Source organism: Salmo salar, chromosome ssa18 (genome assembly GCF_905237065.1).
Source record: "Salmo salar chromosome ssa18, Ssal_v3.1, whole genome shotgun sequence".
Taxonomy (NCBI): Eukaryota; Metazoa; Chordata; class Actinopteri; order Salmoniformes; family Salmonidae; genus Salmo; species Salmo salar.
In genome coordinates, this window is record NC_059459.1 from 32,934,267 (window position 1) to 32,959,463 (window position 25,197).

The window sequence follows — 25,197 nt, forward strand, 5'->3', positions numbered from 1 at the left end:
AGTTTACTCTGTGTTGAACTGTGCCTGTGCAGCATAAACATAATGGATTTCTCCTAGCCACCACCACAGTAACATGCTTGCTGTTCAGGTCATGTAATGTAATGTTCATTCAACCATTAAATGCCACTCTGATCCTATAGAGGACGCTGCCTGGATTCGACGGTGGGTGGATAGAATCGTGTCATCCTAAATGGCACCCTATTCCCTACATAATGCACTACTTTTTACCAGAGCCCTATGGACCTTAGACAACATGTTGACATTTGAGACTCAGCCTAGGACGAGACCACATGGTTCATTTCAAGTTGAAAAGTTTGGACTCTTTGGGATTCTTTGGACAGAAGCAATTTGGTGTCTATTTTACCTTTTTGAACCGTCAGCCCTTTGTACCTCTTTGTACCGGGGGACTGTTGTTCAGGTCTCTTGATGCGAGGCGACATGATGGCTTTTATCTTGCTCTGCCTCTCCTTTGCTTTCCTTTCCACTCCACTCCACTCATCTCCTCTCCTCTCTGTGTGATACAGGGAGGCATCAGGCCACTGTTTGGGTGACTGTTCCTTCAAGGGCTTTGCTGCTTGAACACAGTCTTTTGTTTGCAGCCTGTCGTGACTGGGCTAGAGGGCTAGGCATGACTCAAAACTCTTAAAATGACTATTGACCTTTCAACTGCTGCTGATTCTTTAAACTTGGGCTTTTGAGGTGATTGTTCTTTAATAGGGTGGTCTACATTCAGCATGTTGTTTCGTAGTCGAAATGTTGATCCATAGAGACAACATATTATACACTTTATTATTAGACATTATAAAGGCTCATACGTGCTTATAACAAGTTAAAAAGCATTATACCTGCAGGCTTCAAGTAAAATATTGCCAATATTTATTTCTGAATCCAGCCCTGGTTTAGCCTAACATGTTTTAAATGAGCTTTCATTATAGTAGGCCTAGGGTAAGGGTAGCCTACAGAGGGCTTGGGTTTTCAACATATCAAATGGGAAACAAGGAATTGTTACAGGCAAATAACTTGTGTATACGAGGTTCACCGGTATTCCCAGAAGTTCTTCTCTCCTTTCATGATGCTCTTCATGATGGCATGGACACATGGAGGGGGTTTTACACACGTCCAAAACAGGAGCTGCATGGCTAACATAATGTAGGCCTACCTACAATACATAGATAACATACATATATATTTTTATTTTACCTTTATTTAACTAGGTAAGTCAGTTAAGAACTAATTTTTATTTACAATGACGGCCTACTAAATGGCACATGGCCTCCTGCGGGGACAGGGGCTGCGATAAAAAGATATATATATATATATATATAGAGGACAAAACACACATCACGACAAGAGAGACAACACTACATAAAGAGAGACCTAAGACAACAACATAGCATGACAGCATCACATGACAACACAGCATGACAACAACATGGCAGCAGCACAACATGGTAGCAGCACAAAACATGGTACAAACATTATTGGACACAGATAACAGCACAAAGGCAAGAAGGAAGAGCCAACAGTACATCACACAAAACAGCCACAAGTGTCAGTAAGAGTGTCCATGATTGAGTCTTTGAATTAAGAGATTAAGATAAAACTGTCCAGTTTGTGTGTTTGTTGCAGCTTGTTCCAGTCGCTAGCTGCAGCGAACTGAAAAGAGGAGCGACCCAGGGATGTGTGTGCTTTGGGGACCTTTAACAGAATGTGACTGGCAGAATGGGTGTTGTATGTGGAGGATGAGGGCTGCAGTAGATATCTCAGATAGGGGGGAGTGAGGCCTAAGAGGGTTTTATAAATAAGCGCCAACCAGTGGGTCTTGCGACGGGCATACAGAGATGACCAGTTCACAGAGGAGTATAGAGTGCAGTGATGTGTCCTATAAGGAGCATTGGTGGCAAATCTGATGGCCAAATGGTAAAGAACATCTAGCCGCTCCAGAGCACCCTTACCTGCTGATCTATAAATTACGTCTCCGTAATCTAGCATGGGTAGGATGGTCATCTGAATCAGGGCTAGTTTGGCTGCAGGTGTGAAAGAGGAGCGATTACGATAGAGGAAACCAAGTCATTCCATTACTGTTACACATTACTGTTGTTCCACATTAGGCTAATCTACACATTACTGTTCTACATTGGTCTAGTCTACACATTACTGTTGTTCCACATTAGGCTAATCTACACATTACTGTTGTTCCACATTAGGCTAATCTACACATTACTGTTGTTCCACATTAGGCTAATCTACACATTACTGTTGTTCCACATTAGGCTAATCTACACATTACTGTTGTTCCACATTAGGCTAATCTACACATTACTGTTGTTCCACATTAGGCTAATCTACACATTACTGTTGTTCCACATTAGGCTAATCTACACATTACTGTTCTACATTGGTCTAGTCTACACATTACTGTTATTACACATTAGGCTAATCTACACATTACTGTTGTTCCACATTAGGCAAATCAACACATTACTGTTGTTCCACATTAGGCTAATCTACACATTACTGTTGTTCCATATTAGTCTACTCTACACATTACTGTTGTTCCACATTAGGCTACTCCATACATTACTGTTGTTCCACATTAGGCTAATCTACACATTACTGTTGTTCCATATTCGTCTACTCTACACATTACTGTTGTTCCACATTAGGCTAATCTACACATTACTGTTGTTCCACATTAGGCTAATCTACACATTACTGTTGTTCCATATTCGTCTACTCTACACATTACTGTTATTCCACATTAGGCTAATCTACACATTACTGTAGTTCCATATTAATCTACTCTACACATTACTGTTGTTCCATATTAATCTACTCTACACATTACTGTTGTTCCATATTAATCTACTCTACACATTACTGTTGTTCCATATTAATCTACTCTACACATTACTGTTGTTCCATATTAATCTACTCTACACATTATTGTTGTTCCATATTCGTCTACTCTACACATTACTGTTGTTCCATATTAATCTACTCTACACATTACTGTTGTTCCATATTAATCTACTCTACACATTATTGTTGTTCCATATTCGTCTACTCTACACATTACTGTTGTTCCATATTAATCTACTCTACACATTACTGTTGTTCCATATTAATCTACTCTACACATTATTGTTGTTCCATATTCGTCTACTCTACACATTACTGTTGTTCCACATTAGTGTTGTTCCATGTTCATATGGGCAGTGTGCATCATGGCTAGATAGGCTGTGTTTCTGCTGTCAAAATTCATGCCATAACCAACCACGTTACCGCTAAAACCAGGATGGTGAATCATTCTAATAAGTTTGGCTTTAATTAAATTAAATAAGCAATATTTTTTTTACAACAACAATAAATACATGTAAAATGTAATGATGTCATAAAATCTCCAGGATAATCAAAAATGACCTGCCACTGGCATTAAACAAAGCATGTGTTTCAAATCAAATCAAACTTTATTTGTCACATGCGCCGAATACAAGTGTAGACTTTACCGTGAAATGCTTACTTACAAGCCCTTAACCAACAGTGCAGTTCAAGAAGAGTTAAGAAAATATTTAGCAAGTAGACTAAAGTAAAACGTAATAGTAAAAAGTAACACAATAAGAATAACAATAACGAGGCTATAAACAGGGGGCACCGGTACCGAGTCAGTGTGTGGGGGTACAGGCTAGTTGAGGTAATTTGTACATGTAGGTGGGGGTGAAGTGACTATGCAAATATAGTAAACAGCGAGTAGCAGCAGTGTACAAAAAGGGAGGGAGAGGGTGGGGGGATCAATGTAAATTGTCCAGTAGTGATTTTATTAATTGTTCAGCAGTAGAAGATGTTGAGGAGCCTTTTAGTCCTAGACTTGGCGTTCTGGTACCGCTTGCCGTGCGGTAGCAGAGAAAACAGTCTATAACGTGTGTGACTGGAGTCTCTGACAATTTTATGGGCTTTCCTCTGATCTCGCCTATTATATAGGTCCTGGATGGCAGGAAGCTTGGCCCCAGTGATGTACTGGGCTGTTCGCACTACCCTCTGTAGCGCCTTACGTTCAGATGCTGAGCAGTTGCCATACCAGGCGGTGATGCAACCGGTCAGGATGTTTCCACGGTGCAGCTGTAGAACCTTTTGAGGATATGGGGACCCATGCTAAATCTTTTCAGTCTCCTGAGGGGAAAAGGTTTTGTCGTGCCCTCTTCACGACTGTCTTGGTGTGTTTGGACCATGATAGTTTGTTGGTGATGTGGACACCAAAGGAACTTGAAACTCGCGACCCGCTCCACTTCAGCCCTGTTGATGTTAATGGGGGTGTGTTCGGTCCTTCTTTTCCCGTAGTCCACGATCAGCTCCTTTGTCTTGCTCACATTGAGGGAGAGGTTTTTGTCCTGGCACCACACTGCCAGTTCTCTCTGACCTCCTCCCTATAGGCCGTCTCATCGTTGTCGGTGATCAGCCATTCTACTGTTGTGTCGTCAGAAAACTTAATGATGGTGTTGGAGTTGTGTTTGGCCACACAGTCGTGGGTGAACAGGGAATGCAGGAGGGGACTAAGTACACACCCCAGTGTTAAGGATCAGCGTGGCAGACGTGTTGTTGCTTACTCTTACCACCTGGGGGCGGCCCGTCAGGAAGTCCAGGATCCAGTTGCAGAGGGAGGTGTTTAGTCCTAGAGTCAGCTTAGTGATGAGCTTTGAGGGCACTATGGTGTTGAACGCTGAGCTGTAGTCAATGAACAGCATTCTCACATAGGTGTTCCTTTTGTCCAGGCGAGGATGGGCAGTGTGGAGTGCGATTGAGATTGCGTCATCTGTTGGGGCGGTATGCAAATTGGAGTGGGTCCAGGGTGTCCGGGAGGATGCTGTTGATGTGAGCCATGACCAGCACTTACATGCAGGTGGAAATAGTTGAGCCTCATGCTTTAGAGTATAGTCATTGATGTTGTTGCCACTACTAAACCCTCTACCAATAGTCATTGATGTTGTTGCCACTACTAAACCCTCTACCAATAGTCATTGATGTTGTTGCCACTACTAAACCCTCTACCAATAGTCATTGATGTTGTTGCCACTACTAAACCCTCTGCCAATAGTTATTGATGCTGTTGCCACTACTAAACCCTCTACCAATAGTTATTGATGCTGTTGCCACTACTAAACCCTCTACCAATAGTTATTGATGCTGTTGCCACTACTAAACCCTCTACCAATAGTCATTGATGTTGTTGCCACTACTAAACCCTCTACCAATAGTCATTGATGTTGTTGCTGCTACTAAACCCTCTACCAATAGTCATTGATGTTGTTGCCACTACTAAACCCTCTACCAATAGTCATTGATGCTGTTGCTGCTACTAAACCCTCTACCAATAGTCATTGATGTTGTTGCCGCTACTAAACCCTCTACCAATAGTCATTGATGCTGTTGCTGCTACTAAACCCTCTACCAATAATTAATGATGTTGTTGCTGCTACTAAACCCTCTGCCAATAGTCATTGATGTTGTTGTCACTACTAAACACTCTACCAATAGTCATTGATGTTGTTGCCACTACTAAACCCTCTGCCAATATTTATTGATGCTGTTGCCACTACTAAACCCTCTTCCAATAGTCATTGATGTTGTTGCCACTACTAAACCCTCTACCAATAGTCATTGATGTTGTTGCCAATACTAAACCCTCTATCAATAGTCATTGATGTTGTTGCCACTACTAAACCCTCTACCAATAGTCATTGATGTTGTTGCCGCTACTAAACCCTCTACCAATAGTCATTGATGCTGTTGCTGCTACTAAACCCTCTACCAATTGTCATTGATGCTGTTGCTGCTACTAAACCCTCTACCAATTGTCATTGATGTTGTTGCCACTACTAAACCCTCTATCAATAGTCATTGATGCTGTTGCTGCTACTAAACCCTCTACCAATTGTCATTGATGTTGTTGCCACTACTAAACCCTCTATCAATAGTCATTGATGCTGTTGCTGCTACTAAACCCTCTACCAATAGTCATTGATGTTTTTGCCGCTACTAAACCCTCTACCAATAGTCATTGATGCTGTTGCCACTACTAAACCCTCTACCAATAGTCATTGATGTTGTTGCCACTACTAAACCCTCTACCAATAGTCATTGATGCTGTTGCTGCTACTAAACCCTCTATCAATAGTCATTGATGCTGTTGCCACTACTAAACCCTCTACCAATAGTCATTGATGTTGTTGCTGCTACTAAACCCTCTACCAATAGTCATTGATGCTGTTGCTGCTACTAAACCCTCTACCAATAGTCATTGATGTTGTTGCCACTACTAAACCCTCTACCAATAGTCATTGATGTTGTTGCCACTACTAAACCCTCTACCAATAGTCATTGATGTTGTTGCCACTACTAAACCCTCTACCAATAGTCATTGATGTTGTTGCCACTACTAAACCCTCTACCAATAGTCATTGATGTTGTTGCCACTACTAAACCCTCTACCAATAGTCATTGATGCTGTTGCTGCTACTAAACCCTCTACCAATAGTCATTGATGTTGTTGCCACTACTAAACCCTCTACCAATAGTCATTGATGTTGTTGCCACTACTAAACCCTCTACCAATAGTCATTGATGCTGTTGCTGCTACTAAACCCTCTACCAATAGTCATTGATGCTGTTGCTGCTACTAAACCTTCTGCCAATGTGTAGTTGGATTAATGCTGTTGTTTTCCTTAATAAATAACAGTTAAAGCCATTCCCAGGAATACATTCCATCTCTAGTCAGAGTTTGGGAATGTCTATTTTAGTCCAACAAAATGCACACCTTGATCCATTTAATTGCGGGTCCAAAAGAAATGCTACAGTAAATGAACTTTGTCATCAACCCTGAAGAAGGCTTTCAATACAAAAACATGAATATTTCAATATTTCACTCCATCCTGTTGGTTTCAGTGGCAGGTGTTAGCTAGTCTCTCGGCTCAGACTGGGGGGGATTTTTAGACATTCTGACAGTGAAGAGAGTTCCCTGAATACATTCCCTTCAATGCTAGGTAAATAAACTTGTCTAGCAGGGACAACTTTATGTAAATAGTGTATGGGAAACTAAAAGTTGTTTTGCACTACTGATGATGCTGACGGCTGTTGATAGAAGCAATTATTATCAAGGGACGTAATCAAAACATTGTGTTTCCATTAAGAAATGCACTGGAGATATCCAAAGTCATGGCTTCTCTAATACATTTACTTTACAAAGTAGGCTATCACATATTCTAACCTGCATTTCACAGTTGGGCTTATTTTAACTCGCCTGGTCCCAGATCTGTTTGTGCTGTATAGCCAACTTTGATCAGATCTGGGACCAGGCTATATCATATTTTACTTCTAATAAAGCCAATGGTTTTAATGAATAGTATTTTTTGCAGGGCCTTTGTTCCTCTTGAAGCCCCACCTAATCAGAATGGTACCCAGTGGGAGAAGATGCAGTATCTGTTTGAGGAGCTGGGGAACAACCGTAAGTATTGTCTGACTGGTCACACTTTACAGTAAGGTAAGCTTTAAATAACACTTTACAGTAAGGTACGCTTTAAATATCACTTTACAGTAAGGTACGCTTTAAATAATACTTTACAGTAAGGTACGCTTTAAATATCACTTTACAGTAAGGTACGCTTTAAATATCACTTTACAGTAAGGTACGCTTTAAATAACACTTTACAGTAAGGTACGCTTTAAATAGCACTTTACCGTAAGGTACGCTTTAAATAGCACTTTACCGTAAGGTACGCTTTAAATAGCACTTTACCGTAAGGTACGCTTTAAATAGCACTTTACCGTAAGGTACACTTTAAATAGCACTTTACCGTAAGGTACGCTTTAAATAACACTTTACCGTAAGGTACGCTTTAAATAACACTTTACAGTAAGGTATGCTTTAAATAACACTTTACATTTAGGTATGGTTTAAAAGTTGTACCAAAACGACAATTACACAATTTCTAACAAAGTTTGACCTGTTTACGTGATTTATAAACTACATATTAACTATTTATAAACCATTGACAGACAGGTGTGTTACCACCTCACTAATGGTCCAATGTGGCTTACACACACAGTCCTTTGATCAGATAGCCCTCGTGAATGACCCACCACATCACTCACTCCATCACTCTGTCTCAGTGTGGTTGGTAATGAATTTCCATTTAGTGCTGCTATTGAAAAGCTGTATGGGCCAGACAGAGCGATGGATGGATGGATGGATGGCTGACACAAGGCTGCATACTGAGGTGACGTGTGGACTTGGCAGAGGCAACATTTTCCCTCGTCAATGTCAACCATCCTCATTGTGCCACTCGCAACCATCTGTCTCCCGGAAAAAAAGGGAGAAAGCCTCCCTTGCTTTGATGTGTCACTCAAGAAAGACGGTTTTCTCTTCACTGCAGAACTGTGACCAGTATGACCCCTTCCCTCTATAGCAGTTCATACGTATATATATAAATATATTTCTATTTCTCCTAACGTGACTTGCATTTGAATGTGCCAGTCCAAGTTGAGTGGTCCCCTATGATCCTCATATGTCTGCTGTCTGTGTGTGGGTCCATGTGAATGTCTATCTACACTGTATATAGGACCTAATGCCTGTGTACACTGTATGTAGGACCTAATGCCTGTGTACACTGTATATAGGACCTAATGCCTGTGTACACTGTATGTAGGACCTAATGCCTGTGTACACTGTATATAGGACCTAATGCCTGTGTACACTGTATATAGGACCTAATGCCTGTGTACACTGTATGTAGGACCTAATGCCTGTGTACACTGTATATAGGACCTAATGCCTGTGTACACTGTATATAGGACCTAATGCCTGTGTACACTGTATGTAGGACCTAATGCCTGTGTACACTGTATGTAGGACCTAATGCCTGTGTACACTGTATGTAGGACCTAATGCCTGTGTACACTGTATGTAGGACCTAATGCCTGTGTACACTGTATGTAGGACCTAATGCCTGTGTACACTGTATGTAGGACCTAATGCCTGTGTACACTGTATGTAGGACCTAATGCCTGTGTACACTGTATGTAGGACCTAATGCCTGTGTACACTGTATATAGGACCTAATGCCTGTGTACACTGTATGTAGGACCTAATGCCTGTGTACACTGTATGTAGGACCTAATGCCTGTGTACACTGTATATAGGACCTAATGCCTGTGTACACTGTATAGAGGACCTAATGCCTGTGTACACTGTACTTGTTAAATCTTGGGCTTACAGATAGTCGTGACAGAGCCAGCTTTATAGCCAACTAGGTGAATGAATAAGTTGGCCTTTAATGGTGGGTTTACAGTTGGAGCAGAGCATGAAGAGGCAGCAGCCGGGGTCATGTTGGGCACCGCTCCAAGAGAGGAATCAGGAGGCTCTCCGGGGCTCTGCTCCGGGGCATCTGGGGATCAGGGGGGGAAGTCAACCCATCTGTCACACTCTTCCACTGTGGCCTGCAGTCAGATCCTGGCCCTGGCTGCCTCTTCTACCCCTCCCCACCCCTTCTGATACCCCTCCTACCCCTAAATTCCCTCTGACCCTTTCCTCACCCTTCCTGACTGTCCTCCCACCTCTCTCCTCTCTCCAACACTTTTCTCACACTTCCTGACTCTCGTCCCACCTCTCTCCTCCCTCCAATGCTTTCCTCACCCTTCCTGACTCCTCTCACCATGCCCAACCCCTTCCTCAGGGCTATTGATCTTCTACTGCAGCCTCCCTTCCTGTGGGGAAATTTCAGTGTTGCTCAGGAGGAAGCGTCTGTCCCCCAAATGGCACCCTATTCCCTTCATAGTGCACTACTTTTGACCAGTGCCCTGTTTAAAAATTAGTGTAATGTACAGTATAGTGAATAGGGTGCAATTTGGGACGCATACAACATTAAGGCAGGATCATCCCTCCGCTAATTCCCCCTCTCTCTCCTCTCTCTCTCCTACTCCAGATGGGAGGTTAATTGAGCAAGGGGGAGACACTCCTCACTAAGTCAGCCTCCCGACCCCGGCCCAGCAAACCGCTAATTTAGGCCACAAACTGCTGCGACTGCAGCTCAAATGGGGTGGCCATTACATTATCCACAATGGTGCAATGAGGCATGCCAGTGTAGAAATCCCCTCAGCGACTTGGCTACATCCCAAATTGCTCCCTATTACCCTTCTGGGCCCTTGTCAAAAGTAGTGCACTATGTAGGGAATAGGGTGCCATTTGGGACGCAGAATAGCTGCCTGGAATTGCTTGTGCTTTCTTGCAGGGCTTGTAGGTTGAAGCAGGGCTAGTAGGTTGAAGCAGGGCTAGTAGGTTGAAGCAGGGCTAGTAGGTTGAAGCAGGGCTAGTAGGTTGAAGCAGGGCTAGTAGGTTGAAGCAGGGCTAGTAGGTTGAAGCAGGGCTTGACTTCTGCATCTGGGACATGGGTTGGTTCCTATTTTGTGCAGTGAAGATTGACTATTGGTTCCAATCTTTTCTAGACCTGGTCTCTGAATGTCACTTTCTTCTCTAACGCCAGTCATCTGTGTGTGGTTTTAATACGCTCAAGGGCATGCTCTCCAGTCAACCATTCTTCCCTCTGTTTCTCTGAGAGGATCAGTCAGGGTGGTAATTTATCTCTCCCTGCATTTCCCAAAGTGGATAGACACACTCTCCTTCCTCTTCCCTCCTTCCCCTCCAAGTCTTTGAGAGAGAGAGAGACTCCACAGTAATCCAATGATAGCCTTGAGTGACTGTGTGGCAGAGAGCTACTGTCCTCTCCTCTGAGGGGTGTTAAGGCTGTCGCAGACTCTCATATCCTGGTCCCACACCCAGTCTTCTCTCTCACAGCCTCGCAACCATACTGGAGACATTAGAATTCATTTTAAACCACCCAAAATGTAAAGGATATATGTAATTTAGCAGGTGCTTATTAAAAGTGTTTTTGCGAAACCACCTAGCCTATTTTTACATTCCTAACAAAAGCCAGTTAGAGTATAATGAGTGTATAATGATTTCATATATGGGATTGGACCTACAACCCTGGCTTTGCTAGCACCACCCTTTTACCAAAAGTCACCACAACCCTGGCTTAGCCATCACCACTCTCTTACCAATAGTTACCCACGACCCTGGTTTTGCTACCACCACCCTCTTACCAATAGTCACCACGACCCTGGCTTTGCTAGCACACCCCTCTTACCAAAAGTCACCACGACCCTGGCTTTGCTAGCACACCCCTCTTACCAATAGTCACCCACGACCCTGGCTTTGCTAGCTCCACCCTCCTACCAATAGTCACCCACGACCTTGGCTTTGCTAGCTCCACCCTCCTACCAATAGTCACCCACGACCTTGGCTTTGCTAGCTCCACCCTCCTACCAATAGTCACCCACGACCCTGGCTTTGCTAGCACACCCTCTTACAATAGTCACCCACGACCCTGGCTTTGCTAGCACACCCTCTTTCTATTTTTTATTTAACCTTATTTAACTAGGCAAGTCAGTTAAGAACAAATTCTTATTTACAATGACGGTCTAGGAACAGTGGGTTAACTTCCTTGTTCAGAGCCATAATGACAGATTTTTACCTTGTCAGTTCAGGAATTCGATCTAGCAACCTTTCGGTTACTGGCCCAACGCTCTAACCACTAGGCTACCTGCCGCCCCTATCTTACCAATAGTCAATCAAGACCCTGGTTTTGCTAGCACCACCCTCTTAGTGGGTATTAAAATGGCCTTGTTTTTCACAATCAACACCTTATGCTTCATTACCTTCCAGGTGTGTTCCCTGGATCAGAGCACTGGGCCAGGGAACACACACACAACCACAGACACACACAACCACCGGTTCCCTGGCCCACTGCTCTGATCGTGGCGTGTCCCAGTGCATAATGTCTACCCCGAAGGGCTTTCTGTTTCACATCAACTAAATGGGGTCAAATGCACCCCAGAGATTCAGGGTGTTATGGTGACTGGTTACACACACGAACAGAAGCCGTCTGTGTCTTTCATGCTTGCAAAACATTCTATCCTCAGCGGTTCACTTCCATGAAATTATTAATTATTTGAATGATCAGTCAGTGGTTCATTCCATTTAAATGAATGATCAGTTCAATTTGAGCTATTTTATTTTTCTGGCTGGGTCTCGTCTCTCAGGGTCCGTTGAATGAATTTCTGTTTCGTTTTGGAAAAGCATAAAAAAGCCTGTAAGGCAAAAGCATCCGTGTTCCTATCAGTAGTGAGGCTACGGTAGTTTTCAGTTGTGTAGGGGAAGGTTTCAGTCTGGCTGGATTGGATATATGGCATAGACAAAACAAGACTGCATCTCAAATGGCATGGGTCCTGGTTAAAAGTAGTGCACTATATACAGTTGAAGTCGGAAGTTTACATACACCTTTGCCAAAAACATTTAAACTCAGTTTTTCACAATTCCTGACATTTAATCCTAGTAAAAATTCCCTGTCTTAGGTCAGTTATGATGACCACTTTATTTTAAGAAAGTGAAATGTCAGAATAATAGTAGAGAGAATTATTTATTTCAGCTTTTATTTCTTTCATCACATTCCCAGTGGGTCAGAAGTTTACATACACTCAATTAGTATTTGATAGCATTGCCTTTAAATTGTTTAACTTGGGTCAAACGTTTCAGGTAGCCTTCCACAACCTTCCCACAATAAGTTGGGTGAATTTTGACCCATTCCTTTTGACAGAGCTGGTGTAACTGAGTCAGGTTTATAGGCCTCCTTGCTCACACACACTTTTTCAATTCTGCCCACAAATGTTCTATAGGTTTGAAGTCAGGGCTTTGTGATGGCCACTCCAATACCTTGACTTTGTGTTCCTTAAGCCATTTTGCCACAACTTTGGAAGTATGCTTGGGGTCATTGTCCATTTGGAAGAACCATTTGCGACGAAGCTTTAACTTCCTGACTGATGTCTTGAGATGTTGCTTTAATATATCCACATACTTTTCCTCCCTCATGATGCCATCTATTTTGTGAAGTGCACCAGTCCCTCCTGCAGCAAAGCACCCCCACAACATGATGCTTCCACCCCCGTGCTTCACGGTTGGGATGGTGTTCTTCGGCTTGCAAGCCTCCCCCTTTTTCCTCCAAACATAATGATGGTCATTATGGCCAAACAGTTCTATTTTTGTTTCATCAGACTAGAGGACATTTCTCCAAAAAGTACAAACTTCGTCCCCATGTGCAGTTGCAAACCGTAGTCTGGCTTTTTTATGGCGGTTTTGGACCACTGGCTTCTTCCTTGCTGAGCAGCCTTTCATGTTATGTCGATATGGGACTCATTTTACTGTGGATATAGATACTTTTGTACCTGTTTCCTCCAGCATCTTCACAAGCTCCTTTGCTGTTGTTCTGGGATCGATTTGCACTTTTTGCACCAAAGTACGTTCATCTCTAGGAGACAGAACGCGTCTCCTTCCTGAGCGGTATGACGGCTGCGTGGTCCCATGGTGTTTATACTTGCATACTTTTGTTTGTACAGATGAATGTGGTACCTTCAGGTGTTTGGAAATTGCTCCCAAGGATGAACCAGACTTGTGGAGGTCTGCAATTTTTTGTCTGAGGTCTTGGCTGATGTCTTTTGATTTTCCCATGATGTCAAGCAAAGAGGCACTGAGTTTGAAGTTAGGCCTTGAAATACATCCACAGGTACACCTCCAATTGACTCAAATTATGTCAATTAGCCTATCAGAAGCTTCTAAAGCCATCACATAATTTTCTGGAATTTTCCAAGCTGTTTAAAGGCACAGTCAACTTAGTGTATGTAAACTTCTGACCCACTGGAATTGTGATACGGTGAAATAATCTGTCTGTAAACAATTGTTGGAGAAATCACTTGTGTCATGCACAAAGTAGATGTCCTGACCGACTTGCCAAAACTATAGTTTGTTAACAAGAAGTTTGTGGAGTGGTTGAAAAATGAGTTTTAATGACTCCAACCTAAGTGTATGTAAACTTCCAACTTCAACTGTAGGGAATAGGATGCAATTTGGGACTGTCCCAAAACAGCCCCCCCTCACCTGTCTGATTCAGAGGGGTTGGGTTAAATGCAAAAGACACATTTTGGTTGAATGCATTCAGTTGTGCATCTGAGTAGGTCCCCCCTTCCCCTTTCCTTAGCCCTCCTGCTGACCAGATCAAGAGACTGGAGAAGCAGACCCATTTAATAAGACCAATACCAGGATGGAAGGCTGAACAAGTGATGCCACACTGAAGAGTTTTTATGCCTGTCGGCAGTTTCTGTGTTCAACAATAGTTAGTGACTCAGACTGTTGAGAAGCATTGGAAGAAAGTGCAGCTGTTTTTTAAGACAATATTGTCTTCTGATCACTAAATATTTTAAAGCTTGTTGTCAATGTTCAGCAATATCTGGGTGTTTAGCCTTTTGATACTGAGAAGCAGTGGAAGAAGGCTGTCCTTTAGATTAAAGGAAATATATGAAACATATTATCAGGGAACAACTCACCAGCTCCCCCCCCCCCTTCCCCCAGTAGCCAACAGTAATAGTAATGACACATGATTAAAACAATACTGTGGTCACTGGTGAATGGTTTTATTCTCTTTGACCCCTGTTCCATATTCACCCTTTAAACACGCTGTAAACACCTCGCTGTACTGTATGACAGGATTGCTTGGATATCTACTACTATCCATGTACAGTTCGATAAATATCTTGTGCTTGAACCATAAGGGGCATAACAACAGTATTTTTCCATGGCTCACCAGCTATTTGAACAGACAGACCCCCCCAGGTCTTACACCAACATGTCTCAGACAGCTTCTCACCTTTGCTCTACATCCACTTCCACCAGTGTGTGTGTGTGTGTCTCTCTCTCTCTCTACATCCACCACTTACCACCATCTGCATGCCTACTAATCCAGTTGCAGCTTAGTGTGCGTGTCCATATCTGCATGATTCCATCTCTGCTACAGACAGGGAGGAGACGCAGCCGAGTGCTGTCTGGGAGTGCTGGGGCTGAAGCAGCTGTTTTAATAAACACTTCTCCTCACTGCATCGGTGGAAGGTAGGAAGGCCCCTCTCCTCGGTGTACACAGAGCCTGAAGGGGCTAGGCTATATGCACTAGGAGATAAGGGGTTCCTGATCTCATTCCTGCACTTAGAGATTCCTGCAGAGTTGGATAGAAGGTACATTTTCCACAAAGCCTGTTTTGCATGGGCATTAAAAGCTTTATAGATGTATGTCTGTTCAGACTACACAGTCCAGCACAGTAGGTGGTGGTATGCATATTTTCAGTTTGTTTACAAACTGCCAATGAAGAATAATAATAAGAAAATGGACTACTTTAAAATGGCGATAGCCCCCAATGGTGCTGCTGAGAGTGGTGGAGGTTTGCCTTCTCTCCTTGACTATGAAACCTAGCTTTCTTCTGCTGATGCTGAGAGTGGTGGAGGTTTGCCTTCTCTCCTTGACTATGAAACCTAGCTTTCTTCTGCTGATGCTGAGAGTGGTGGAGGTTTGCCTTCTCTCCTTGACTATGAAACCTAGCTTTCTTCTGCTGATGCTGAGAGTGGTGGAGGTTTGCCTTCTCTCCATGTCTATGGAACCTAGCTTTCTTCTGCTGATGCTGAGAGTGGTGGAGGTTTGCCTTCTCTCCATGTCTATGGAACCTAGTTTTCTTCTGCTGATGCTGAGAGTGGTGGAGGTTTACCTTCTCTCCATGTCTATGGAACCTAGCTTTCTTCTGCTGATGCTGAGAGTGGTGGAGGTTTGCCTTCTCTCCATGTCTATGGAACCTAGCTTTCTTCTGCTGATGCTGAGAGTGGTGGAGGTTTGCCTTCTCTCCATGTCTATGGAACCTAGCTTTCTTCTGCTGATGCTGAGAGTGGTGGAGGTTTGCCTTCTCTCCATGTCTATGGAACCTAGCTTTCTTCTGCTGATGCTGAGAGTGGTGGAGGTTTGCCTTCTCTCCATGTCTATGGAACCTAGCTTTCTTCTGCTGATGCTGAGAGTGGTGGAGGTTTGCCTTCTCTCCATGTCTATGGAACCTAGCTTTCTTCTGCTGATGCTGAGAGTGGTGGAGGTTTGCCTTCTCTCCATGTCTATGGAACCTAGCTTTCTTCTGCTGATGCTGAGAGTGGTGGAGGTTTACCTTCTCTCCATGTCTATGGAACCTAGCTTTCTTCTGCTGATGCTGAGAGTGGTGGAGGTTTGCCTTCTCTCCATGTCTATGGAACCTAGCTTTCTTCTGCTGATGCTGAGAGTGGTGGAGGTTTGCCTTCTCTCCATGTCTATGGAACCTAGCTTTCTTCTGCTGATGCTGAGAGTGGTGGAGGTTTGCCTTCTCTCCATGTCTATGGAACCTAGCTTTCTTCTGCTGATGCTGAGAGTGGTGGAGGTTTGCCTTCTCTCCATGTCTATGGAACCTAGCTTTCTTCTGCTGATGCTGAGAGTGGTGGAGGTTTGCCTTCTCTCCATGTCTATGGAACCTAGCTTTCTTCTGCTGATGCTGAGAGTGGTGGAGGTTTGCCTTCTCTCCATGTCTATGGAACCTAGCTTTCTTCTGCTGATGCTGAGTGGTGGAGGTTTGCCTTCTCTCCATGTCTATGGAACCTAGCTTTCTTCTGCTGATGCTGAGAGTGGTGGAGGTTTGCCTTCTCTCCATGTCTATGGAACCTAGCTTTCTTCTGCTGATGCTGAGAGTGGTGGAGGTTTGCCTTCTCTCCATGTCTATGGAACCTAGCTTTCTTCTGCTGATGCTGAGAGTGGTGGAGGTTTGCCTTCTCTCCATGTCTATGGAACCTAGTTTTCTTCTTCGTCTGATGTGGAGCACCACGCCTGGTAATAGACTGTATTCTCTCTGTCTAATCCCCTGAAAAATCTGATTTAATAAACCCAAAGCCGACAGAGGCAGCAGACAGAGGCAGCAGACATAGCATCCCCCGGTCTGTCTCTTTGTGCGGGGACTTCACTGATGCTGTCCTCTGCAGAACCTGCCCAGCGTATTGTCTCTCGTACTTACCAAGCTCAGACACTTAACAAAAGCTGGGGGAGATCACAAAGGAAAACACCTATTCAAATGGTAATGCTCATTTCAGGCTTTCAGACTTCAAACGCGTTTGTTCTTTTCCCCGTTATGCCCACACGACAATTAAGCGCAAGTATTTCATTTATATCCATTTTCCTCCTGTGTCTGTGTCCTGGAAAGTCCTAGCCTACAAAAGTGGTTTGCGACAAACGGAAATGCAGCGTCTATGTTGGGGATGTCATCAATAAATAAAGGGGAGTTTGTTGTTTTTGATGATCAAATGACTGCTCCGGAGGAAATAGGTGTTTGTGTTTTGAAGTAGAATGATTGAGCAGCCTGGTAGGCAGCAGGATACTGTAATATCTAGGCTCAACATGACAGGTGATCTCGACTCCACTGGGCATACCTGGGTTCAAATACTATTTGAAATCATTTCCAATAATTTGAGTGTTTGTTTTAGCCTGCCTGGAGTGCCAGATGGGCAGGGTTTGCACTTTTGGGACTTCTACATCAGTTCCGTTGTGCCAGGCAAGCTCAATTAAGCCCAGCTAAAGTATTACAAATATATTTGAACCCAGGTTATGGTGGAACAGTACAGAGAACCAGGGTGAACCAGCACGAAGAGTAACAATTACGGGCAACCTTTAGAACCATCACAATAGTCACAAGACTACAAACCCTGGCTATCTAGCAATCCAGGTTGTCAGGGTTTATTTGATTTATTTTAAGGCTAAATAAAATAAAACCATTTCAGATAGTATTTCATCCCAGGTCTGCTGCTAGGCACCTCAGGGCTTATGCCTGCTTCTGAGGGCCACAGGGGGAACTGTGGCAAGAAGCAGGGGGAACCATGAGTTGCCAACATTGGGGCTGCTTTCAGCCCTCTCTTCCCTGACAGTTGGGATCCTATCATGGGAGAGAGGCGATCACTCTCCCCATCAATCGTTCTGTCTTCTGGGTCTTCTGGCTCCATCCCTGACAGCTGGTCTGACTGACACCCACTGTCCCTCACCCCTGACGGGTAGCCCCGGCCACCTTCTCCCCCCTTCCCTTCTCATCAAATGGCCTTTCTTCTTCTCCATCAAAGGTGACACACATCAAGCTAATCAACAGGACAGAGAGCCAGGCGTTGGATTGTTTAGGATCGAAAATAGTATTAGACTTTTCTCAACATCAATCAAATTATAATCAATCAAATGTAGTTCATAAGGCTCTTTTTACATCAGCAGTTGTCACAAAGTGCTTTACAGATACCCAGCCTAAAATCCTAAAGAACATCCATTTTAAATGTTCTTTACAAATGGTAAAGTACACTTTTGTTAATATGCTGAACTCTGAAATAATATACTGCGATAATATTAGTGCTTTCTTTATGTCCTGTTTCATATAATACACTCTTTTGCATTTGAAATGATATTAGTCTGTTCTAAATGTCCTTTTTCATTTTCTAAATGTATTTTTCCTGATGTACGGAAAAAGTTTGTTTCGAGGCCAAAAATATCTGTGACCTTTCTGTGACAACCCTTGAACCAGAGATGAAATGGGGGAACGAATGGAAACAAATCGAACATGTACATGATCTGAAACAGGCACCTCTTTCAGCTGATTGAAATATCCCCTCAAGTGTCCCTTTATCATTTCAGTTACAGTTACAGGAAGAGAACAGAATAGAACATGCTCACACTGTTTGGCATCTACTTACAATGTTTTTTTGTGCCCTCTCTCTCTCTCTCTCTCTCTCTCTCTCTCTCTCTCTCACCCTCCCTTCTCTCTCACCTTCCCTTCTCTCTCTCTCTTTCTCTCTCTCTCTCCCTTTATCTCTCTTGCTTCTCTTTCTCCCTTTCCCTCTCCCTCTCCCTCCCTTTCTCTCTATCTCTCCCTTTCTCTCTTGCTTCTCTTTCTCTTTCTCCCTTTCTCTCTATCTCTCCCTCTCCCTCCCCTACAGATGGTGTACCAGCCCTGTCTTTCTCCATCAGCTCCTTGACCTTGATTGGCATGCTGGCAGTGATCACTTACACGGTGTGTGTGTGTGTGTGTGTGTGTGTGTGTGTGTGTGTGTGTGTGTGTGTGTGTGTGTGTGTGTGTGTGTGTGTGTGTGTGTGTGTGTGTGTGTGTGTGTGTGTGTGTGTGTGTGTGTGTGTGTGTGTGTGTGTGTGTGTGTGTTTTGATCACTTACATTGTGTGTGTCCTGGCAGTGATCACTTACAGGGTGAGTGAGTGGGGACCAGGGACCTTCGACGGATGGCTGATGGCCGCTGTCACTTCATTGATTTGCATGTGGCTCGAGAGGGCCGTAACCACACATAAAATAATCTAATCTTCAAAAGGGAAAGGTTCCAAGTGTTACCGGTCCAGTGGCTTAAAGGGACATGACCTCCCTGTCTGTTCAGTCATGTATGTAGGCTGAAACCCATGACCTTGGTGTTACTAACGCCACATTCTAACCAACTGAACTACACAGGATTGGAAAGGGTACAGTTTTGAAGTGAAATATTTAGCACACATCAGTATTTCTACTACTACTACTACCCCTGCTACTACTACTACTACTACTACTACTACTGCTACTACTACTACTACTACCACTACCACTACAGTACCACTACTACCACTACCACTACTACTACCGCTTCTACTACTACTACTACCACTACTGCTACTACTACTACTACTACTGCTGCTACTTCTACTACTGCTACTACTACTACAACTACTACTACTACTACTACTGCTACTACTACTATTGCTGCTACTACTACTACTACCGCTACTACTACTACTACTACTACTGCTACCACTACTTCTACTACTACTTCTAGTACTGCTACTACTACCACTGCTACTACTACTATTGCTGCTGCTACTACCACTACTACCGCTTCTACCACTACTACTACTACCGCTACTACCACTACTACTACTACCGCTACTACCACTACTACTACTACCACTACTACCACTACCACTACTACTACCGCTACTACCACTACTGCTACTACCACTACTACTACTGCTACTACCACTACTACTACTACCACTACTACTACTGCTACTACCACTACTACCACTACTACTACTATCACTACCACTACCACTACTACTACCTCTACTACTACCATTACCACTACTACTACTACTACTACTACTACTACTACTACTACTACTACTAATACCACTAATGCTACTACTACCATTACCACTACTACCACTACTACTACCATTACCACTACCACTACTACCACCATTACCACTACCACTACTACCACCATTACCACTACTACTACTACTACTACCACCACGACCACCACTACTACTACCACCACCACTACTACTACCATTACCACTACTACCACCATTACCATTACCACTACTACCACTACCACTACTACTACTACTACTACTACCACCACGACCACCACTACTACTACCACCACCACCACTACTACCATTACTACCACCATTACCATTACCACTACTACCACCACTACTACTACTACTACTACTACTACTACTACTACCACCACGACCACCACTACTACTACTACCACTACCACTACTACAATTACCACTACCACTACTACCACTACTACTACTACTACTACGGCCACTACTACTAGTACTACAACCACCGCTACCACTACTACCACTACCACTACTGCTACTACCACCACTACTACTACTACTACCACCATGACCACCACTACTACTACCACCACCACTACTACTACCATTACCACTACCACTACTACCACCATTACCATTACCACTACTACCATTACCACTACTACCGCCCCACCACCATTACCACTACCACTACTACCACCACCACTACTACTGCTACCACCACCACCACTACCACTACCACTACCACCACTACTACCACTACTGCTACCACTCCCACTGCTGCTACTACCACTACCACTACAACTACCATTACCACTACTACCAACACTACTACCATTACCACTGCTACTACCACCACTACTTATACCATTACTACCACTAACACTACTACTACCATTACCACTGCTACTACTACTACCATTACCACTGCTACCACTACTACTACTACTACTACTACTACTATCATTACCACTACCGGTACTACTACTACCACCACTACTACTACCATTACCACTACTACTACCATTACCACTGCCACTACTACCACCCCACCACCATTACCACTACCACTACTACCACCACCACTACTACTGCTACCACCACCACCACTACCACTACCACTACCACCACTACTACCACTACTGCTACCACTCCCACTGCTGCTACTACCACTACCACTACAACTACCATTACCACTACTACCAACACTACTACCATTACCACTACTACTACCACCACTACTTATACCATTACTACCACTAACACTACTACTACCATTACCACTGCTACTACTACTACCATTACCACTGCTACCACTACTACTACTACTACTACTACTACTACTACTATCATTACCACTACCGGTACTACTACTACCACCACTACTACTACCATTACCACTACTACTACCATTACCACTGCCACTACCATTGCCACTACTACTACCACCACCACTACTACTACCATTACCACTACTACCACCCCACCACCATTACCACTACCACTACTACCACCACCATTACCACTACTACCACTACTACTGCTACCACCACCACCACTACTACTACCACCACTACTACCACTACTGCTACCACTCCCACTGCTGCAACTACCACTACCACTACAACTACAATTACCACTACTACAACTACCATTACCACTACTACCACCACCACCACTACTACTACTACCACCACTACTTATACCATTACTACCACTAACACTACTACTACCATTACCACTGCTACTACTACTACCATTACCACTACTACCACTACTACTACTACTATCATTACCACTACTACCACTACTACTACTACTATCATTACCACTACCGGTACTACTACTACCACCACTACTACTACCATTACCACTACTACTACTACCACTGCCACTACCATTGCCACTACTACTACCACCACCACCACCACTACTACTACCACCACTACCACCATCGCCACCACTACCACCACTAGTACCAAATTGTCATATTTGAGTAAAAGTAAAAATACCTTAATAGAAAATGACTCAAGTTAAAGTGATAGTCACCCAGTAAAGTGCTAAGTAAAGTAAAAGTCTAAAAGTATTTGGTTTTAAATATACTTATGTATCAAAAGTAAATGTAATTGCTAAAATATACTTAAGTTTCAAAAGTACCAGCACCATTTTCTTGTTTTTTTTAATTATGCATAGCCAGGGGCTATCTCCAACACTCAGACATCATTTTCAAGTGAAGCATTTGTGTTTAGTGAGTCCGCCAGATCAGAGGCAGTAGGGATGACCAGGAATCTTCTCTTGATAAGTATGTGAATCAGACCATTTTACTCTCCTGCTAAGCATTCAAAATATAACGAGTACTTTTGGGTGTCAGGGAAAATGTAAAACGTACATCATTTTCTTTAGGAATGTAGTGAAGTAAAAGTTGTCAAAAAATATAAATAGTAAAGTAAAGTACAGATACCCCAAAAACGACTTAAGTAGTACTTTAAAGTATTTTTACATAAGTACTTTACACCCCTGCTACCACTACTGCTGCTGCTACCACTACTACTACTACTACTACTACTACTACTACTACTACTACTACTACTACTCTACTACTACTAGTAATACTACAGTGTTGTCTTAGCCTAAGGTGAACACTATCTATTTGACTAAATATTTGGTTCAGTGAATTTAGTTAGAGACGTGTTAGAGAAGAGAGAACATGTATGAATCACAGCATCTTAGAGACCTACAGATGCTCTCAGTGATTGAGGGGCCTTTCAGTATTAGTAATGCTTTGTGATTCTAGGAATGTGGCATTCAATCACTCACATTCGCTGTCGTCTCTCACCTGAGAGTGCTGGGGGCTTTTGACGTGATGTATATGCACCCTCCGCCGTTGCACTTGTTCGCCCCCTATTTATACATGTCAGGCTCAGGGGCCATTTAATATAGGCCTGTATTTTGATTCCCTCAGCATACTGTAGCTGACCCAGGTTTTTCTACCAGATAAGAGAAATTGACTGTGCCCTAACACTCCTTAATGTTGTCTATTTTTCATGGCTGCTATCATGGTAACTAGTCTGTGAACTGAACATGTCTGGAGGGGGTGGGGTGGTGGTGTCAGTACATACGGAAGTACATACGGAAGTTTACATACATTTAGGTTGGAATCATTAAAACTCGTTTTTCAAGCACTCCACAAATTTCTTGTTAACAAACTATAGTTTTGGCAAGTCGGTTAGGACATCTACTTTGTGCATGACACAAGTAATTTTTCCGACAATTGTTTACAGACAGATTATTCCACTTATAATTCACTGTATCACAATTCCAGTGGGTCAGAAGTTTACATACACTAAGTTGACTGTGCCATGGCTTTAAAAGCTTCTGATAGGCTAATTGACATGATTTGAGTCAATTGGAGGTATACCTGTGGATGTATTTCAAGGCCTACCTTCAATCTCAGTGCCTCTTTGCGTGACATCATGGGAAAATCAAAAGAAATCAGCCAAGACCTCAGACAAAAATTGCAGACCTCCACAAGTCTGGTTCACCCTTGGGAGCAATTTCCAAACACCTGAAGGTACCACATTCATCTGTACAAACAATAGTATGCAAGTATAAACACCATGGGACCACGCAGCCGTCATACCGCTCAGGAAGGAGACGCGTTCTGTCTCCTAGAGATGAACGTGCTTTGGTGCAAAAAGTGCAATTCAATCCCAGAACAACAACAAAGGACCTTGTGAAGATGCTGGAGGAAACGGGTACAAAAGTATCTATATCCACAGTAAAACGAGTCCTATATCGACATAACCTGAAAGGTCGCTCAGCAAGGAAGAAGCCACTGCTCCAAAACCGCCATTAAAAAGCCAGACTACGGTTTGCAACATGGGGACAAAGATCATACTTTTTGGAGAAATGTCCTCTGGTCTGATGAAATAAAAATAGAACTGTTTGGCCATAATGACCATCGTTATGTTTGGAGGAAAAAGGGGAATGCTTGCAAGCTGAAGAACACCATCCCAACTGTGAAGCACGGGGGTGGCAGCATCATGTTGTTGGGGTGCTTTGCTGCAGGAGGGACTGGTGCACTTCACAAAATATATACCATCATGAGGATGAAAAATTACGTGGATATATTGAAGCAACATCTCAAGACATCTGTCAGGAAGTTCATGCTTGGTCGCAAATGGATCTTCCAAATGGACAATGACCCCAAGCATACTTCCAAAGTAGAGGCAAAATTGCTTAAGGACAACAAAGTCAAGGTATTGGAGTGGCCATCACAAAGCCCTGACCTCAAATCCTGTAGAAAATGTTTGGGCAGAACTGAAAAAGCGTGTGCAAGCAAGGAGGCCCACAAACCTGAATGTTACACCAGCTCTGTCAGGAGGAATGGGCAAAATGCACCCAGTTTATTGTGGGAAGCTTGTGGAAGGCTACCTGAAACATTTGACCCAAGATAAACAATTTAAAGGCAATGCTACCAAATACTAATTGAGTGAATGTAAACTTCTGATTTGGCTAAATAATGAATGAAGTTCATGGATTTTGGTGGGATTTCAGGTATTCAATTTATTGTCAAATGTCACTTTTTTTTTCTTAGAATGCACTAATATATTTTCTTATTGTATCTGGATTTTCCACCACAAAAATGTTAAATTAAAGACAGTTATGTGTGTCATATTTGCATAAATGTACCAGGTGTATTTGCATATATTAATAATTGAACATCAAGGGTTGGAGCTAGGCTGCAACCACCAAACAACTGCTCTGTCTACTCTACCTGCGCTGACCTGCACTGTCTAGACTGCCTCATTAATTACTGTTGTCACGTTCTCAGGCATTATTAAACAAGTATGTCAAGGAAGATACCCATGGGATTTAAAATCAAAACGCTTGGCTTTTACACCTATCTAAACATACTTCAAATTGTTTGTGAGATCAGATATAATATCACTATCATCCCAGTCATCATTTTTGGAAGTTTCTTTCATTTCAGCGCATCTAACTAGTAATCATTCCAACTGTATTAAATTATAACTTTTTTCAATTCACTTTTTTCAAAAAATTAACA

The 25,197-nt window shown here is 43.0% G+C and overlaps 1 protein-coding gene across 2 annotated transcripts in view; it reads left to right on the forward strand.

Moving 5' to 3' along the window:
• Positions 1-25,197, forward strand: part of LOC106560274 (lysosomal cobalamin transport escort protein LMBD1) — a 311,650-nt gene that overhangs the window by 139,450 nt on the left and 147,003 nt on the right. The window contains exons 6-8 of one of the 2 annotated variants that reach the window (XM_045701049.1): positions 7,410-7,498; positions 18,952-19,004; positions 19,195-19,215. In XM_045701049.1, the coding sequence (XP_045557005.1) occupies positions 7,410-7,498; positions 18,952-19,004; positions 19,195-19,215 (163 nt within the window). Of the gene's footprint in view, positions 1-7,409; positions 7,499-18,951; positions 19,026-19,194; positions 19,216-25,197 lie in introns of both variants that reach the window. The other variant, XM_045701048.1, reaches the window with a different exon arrangement.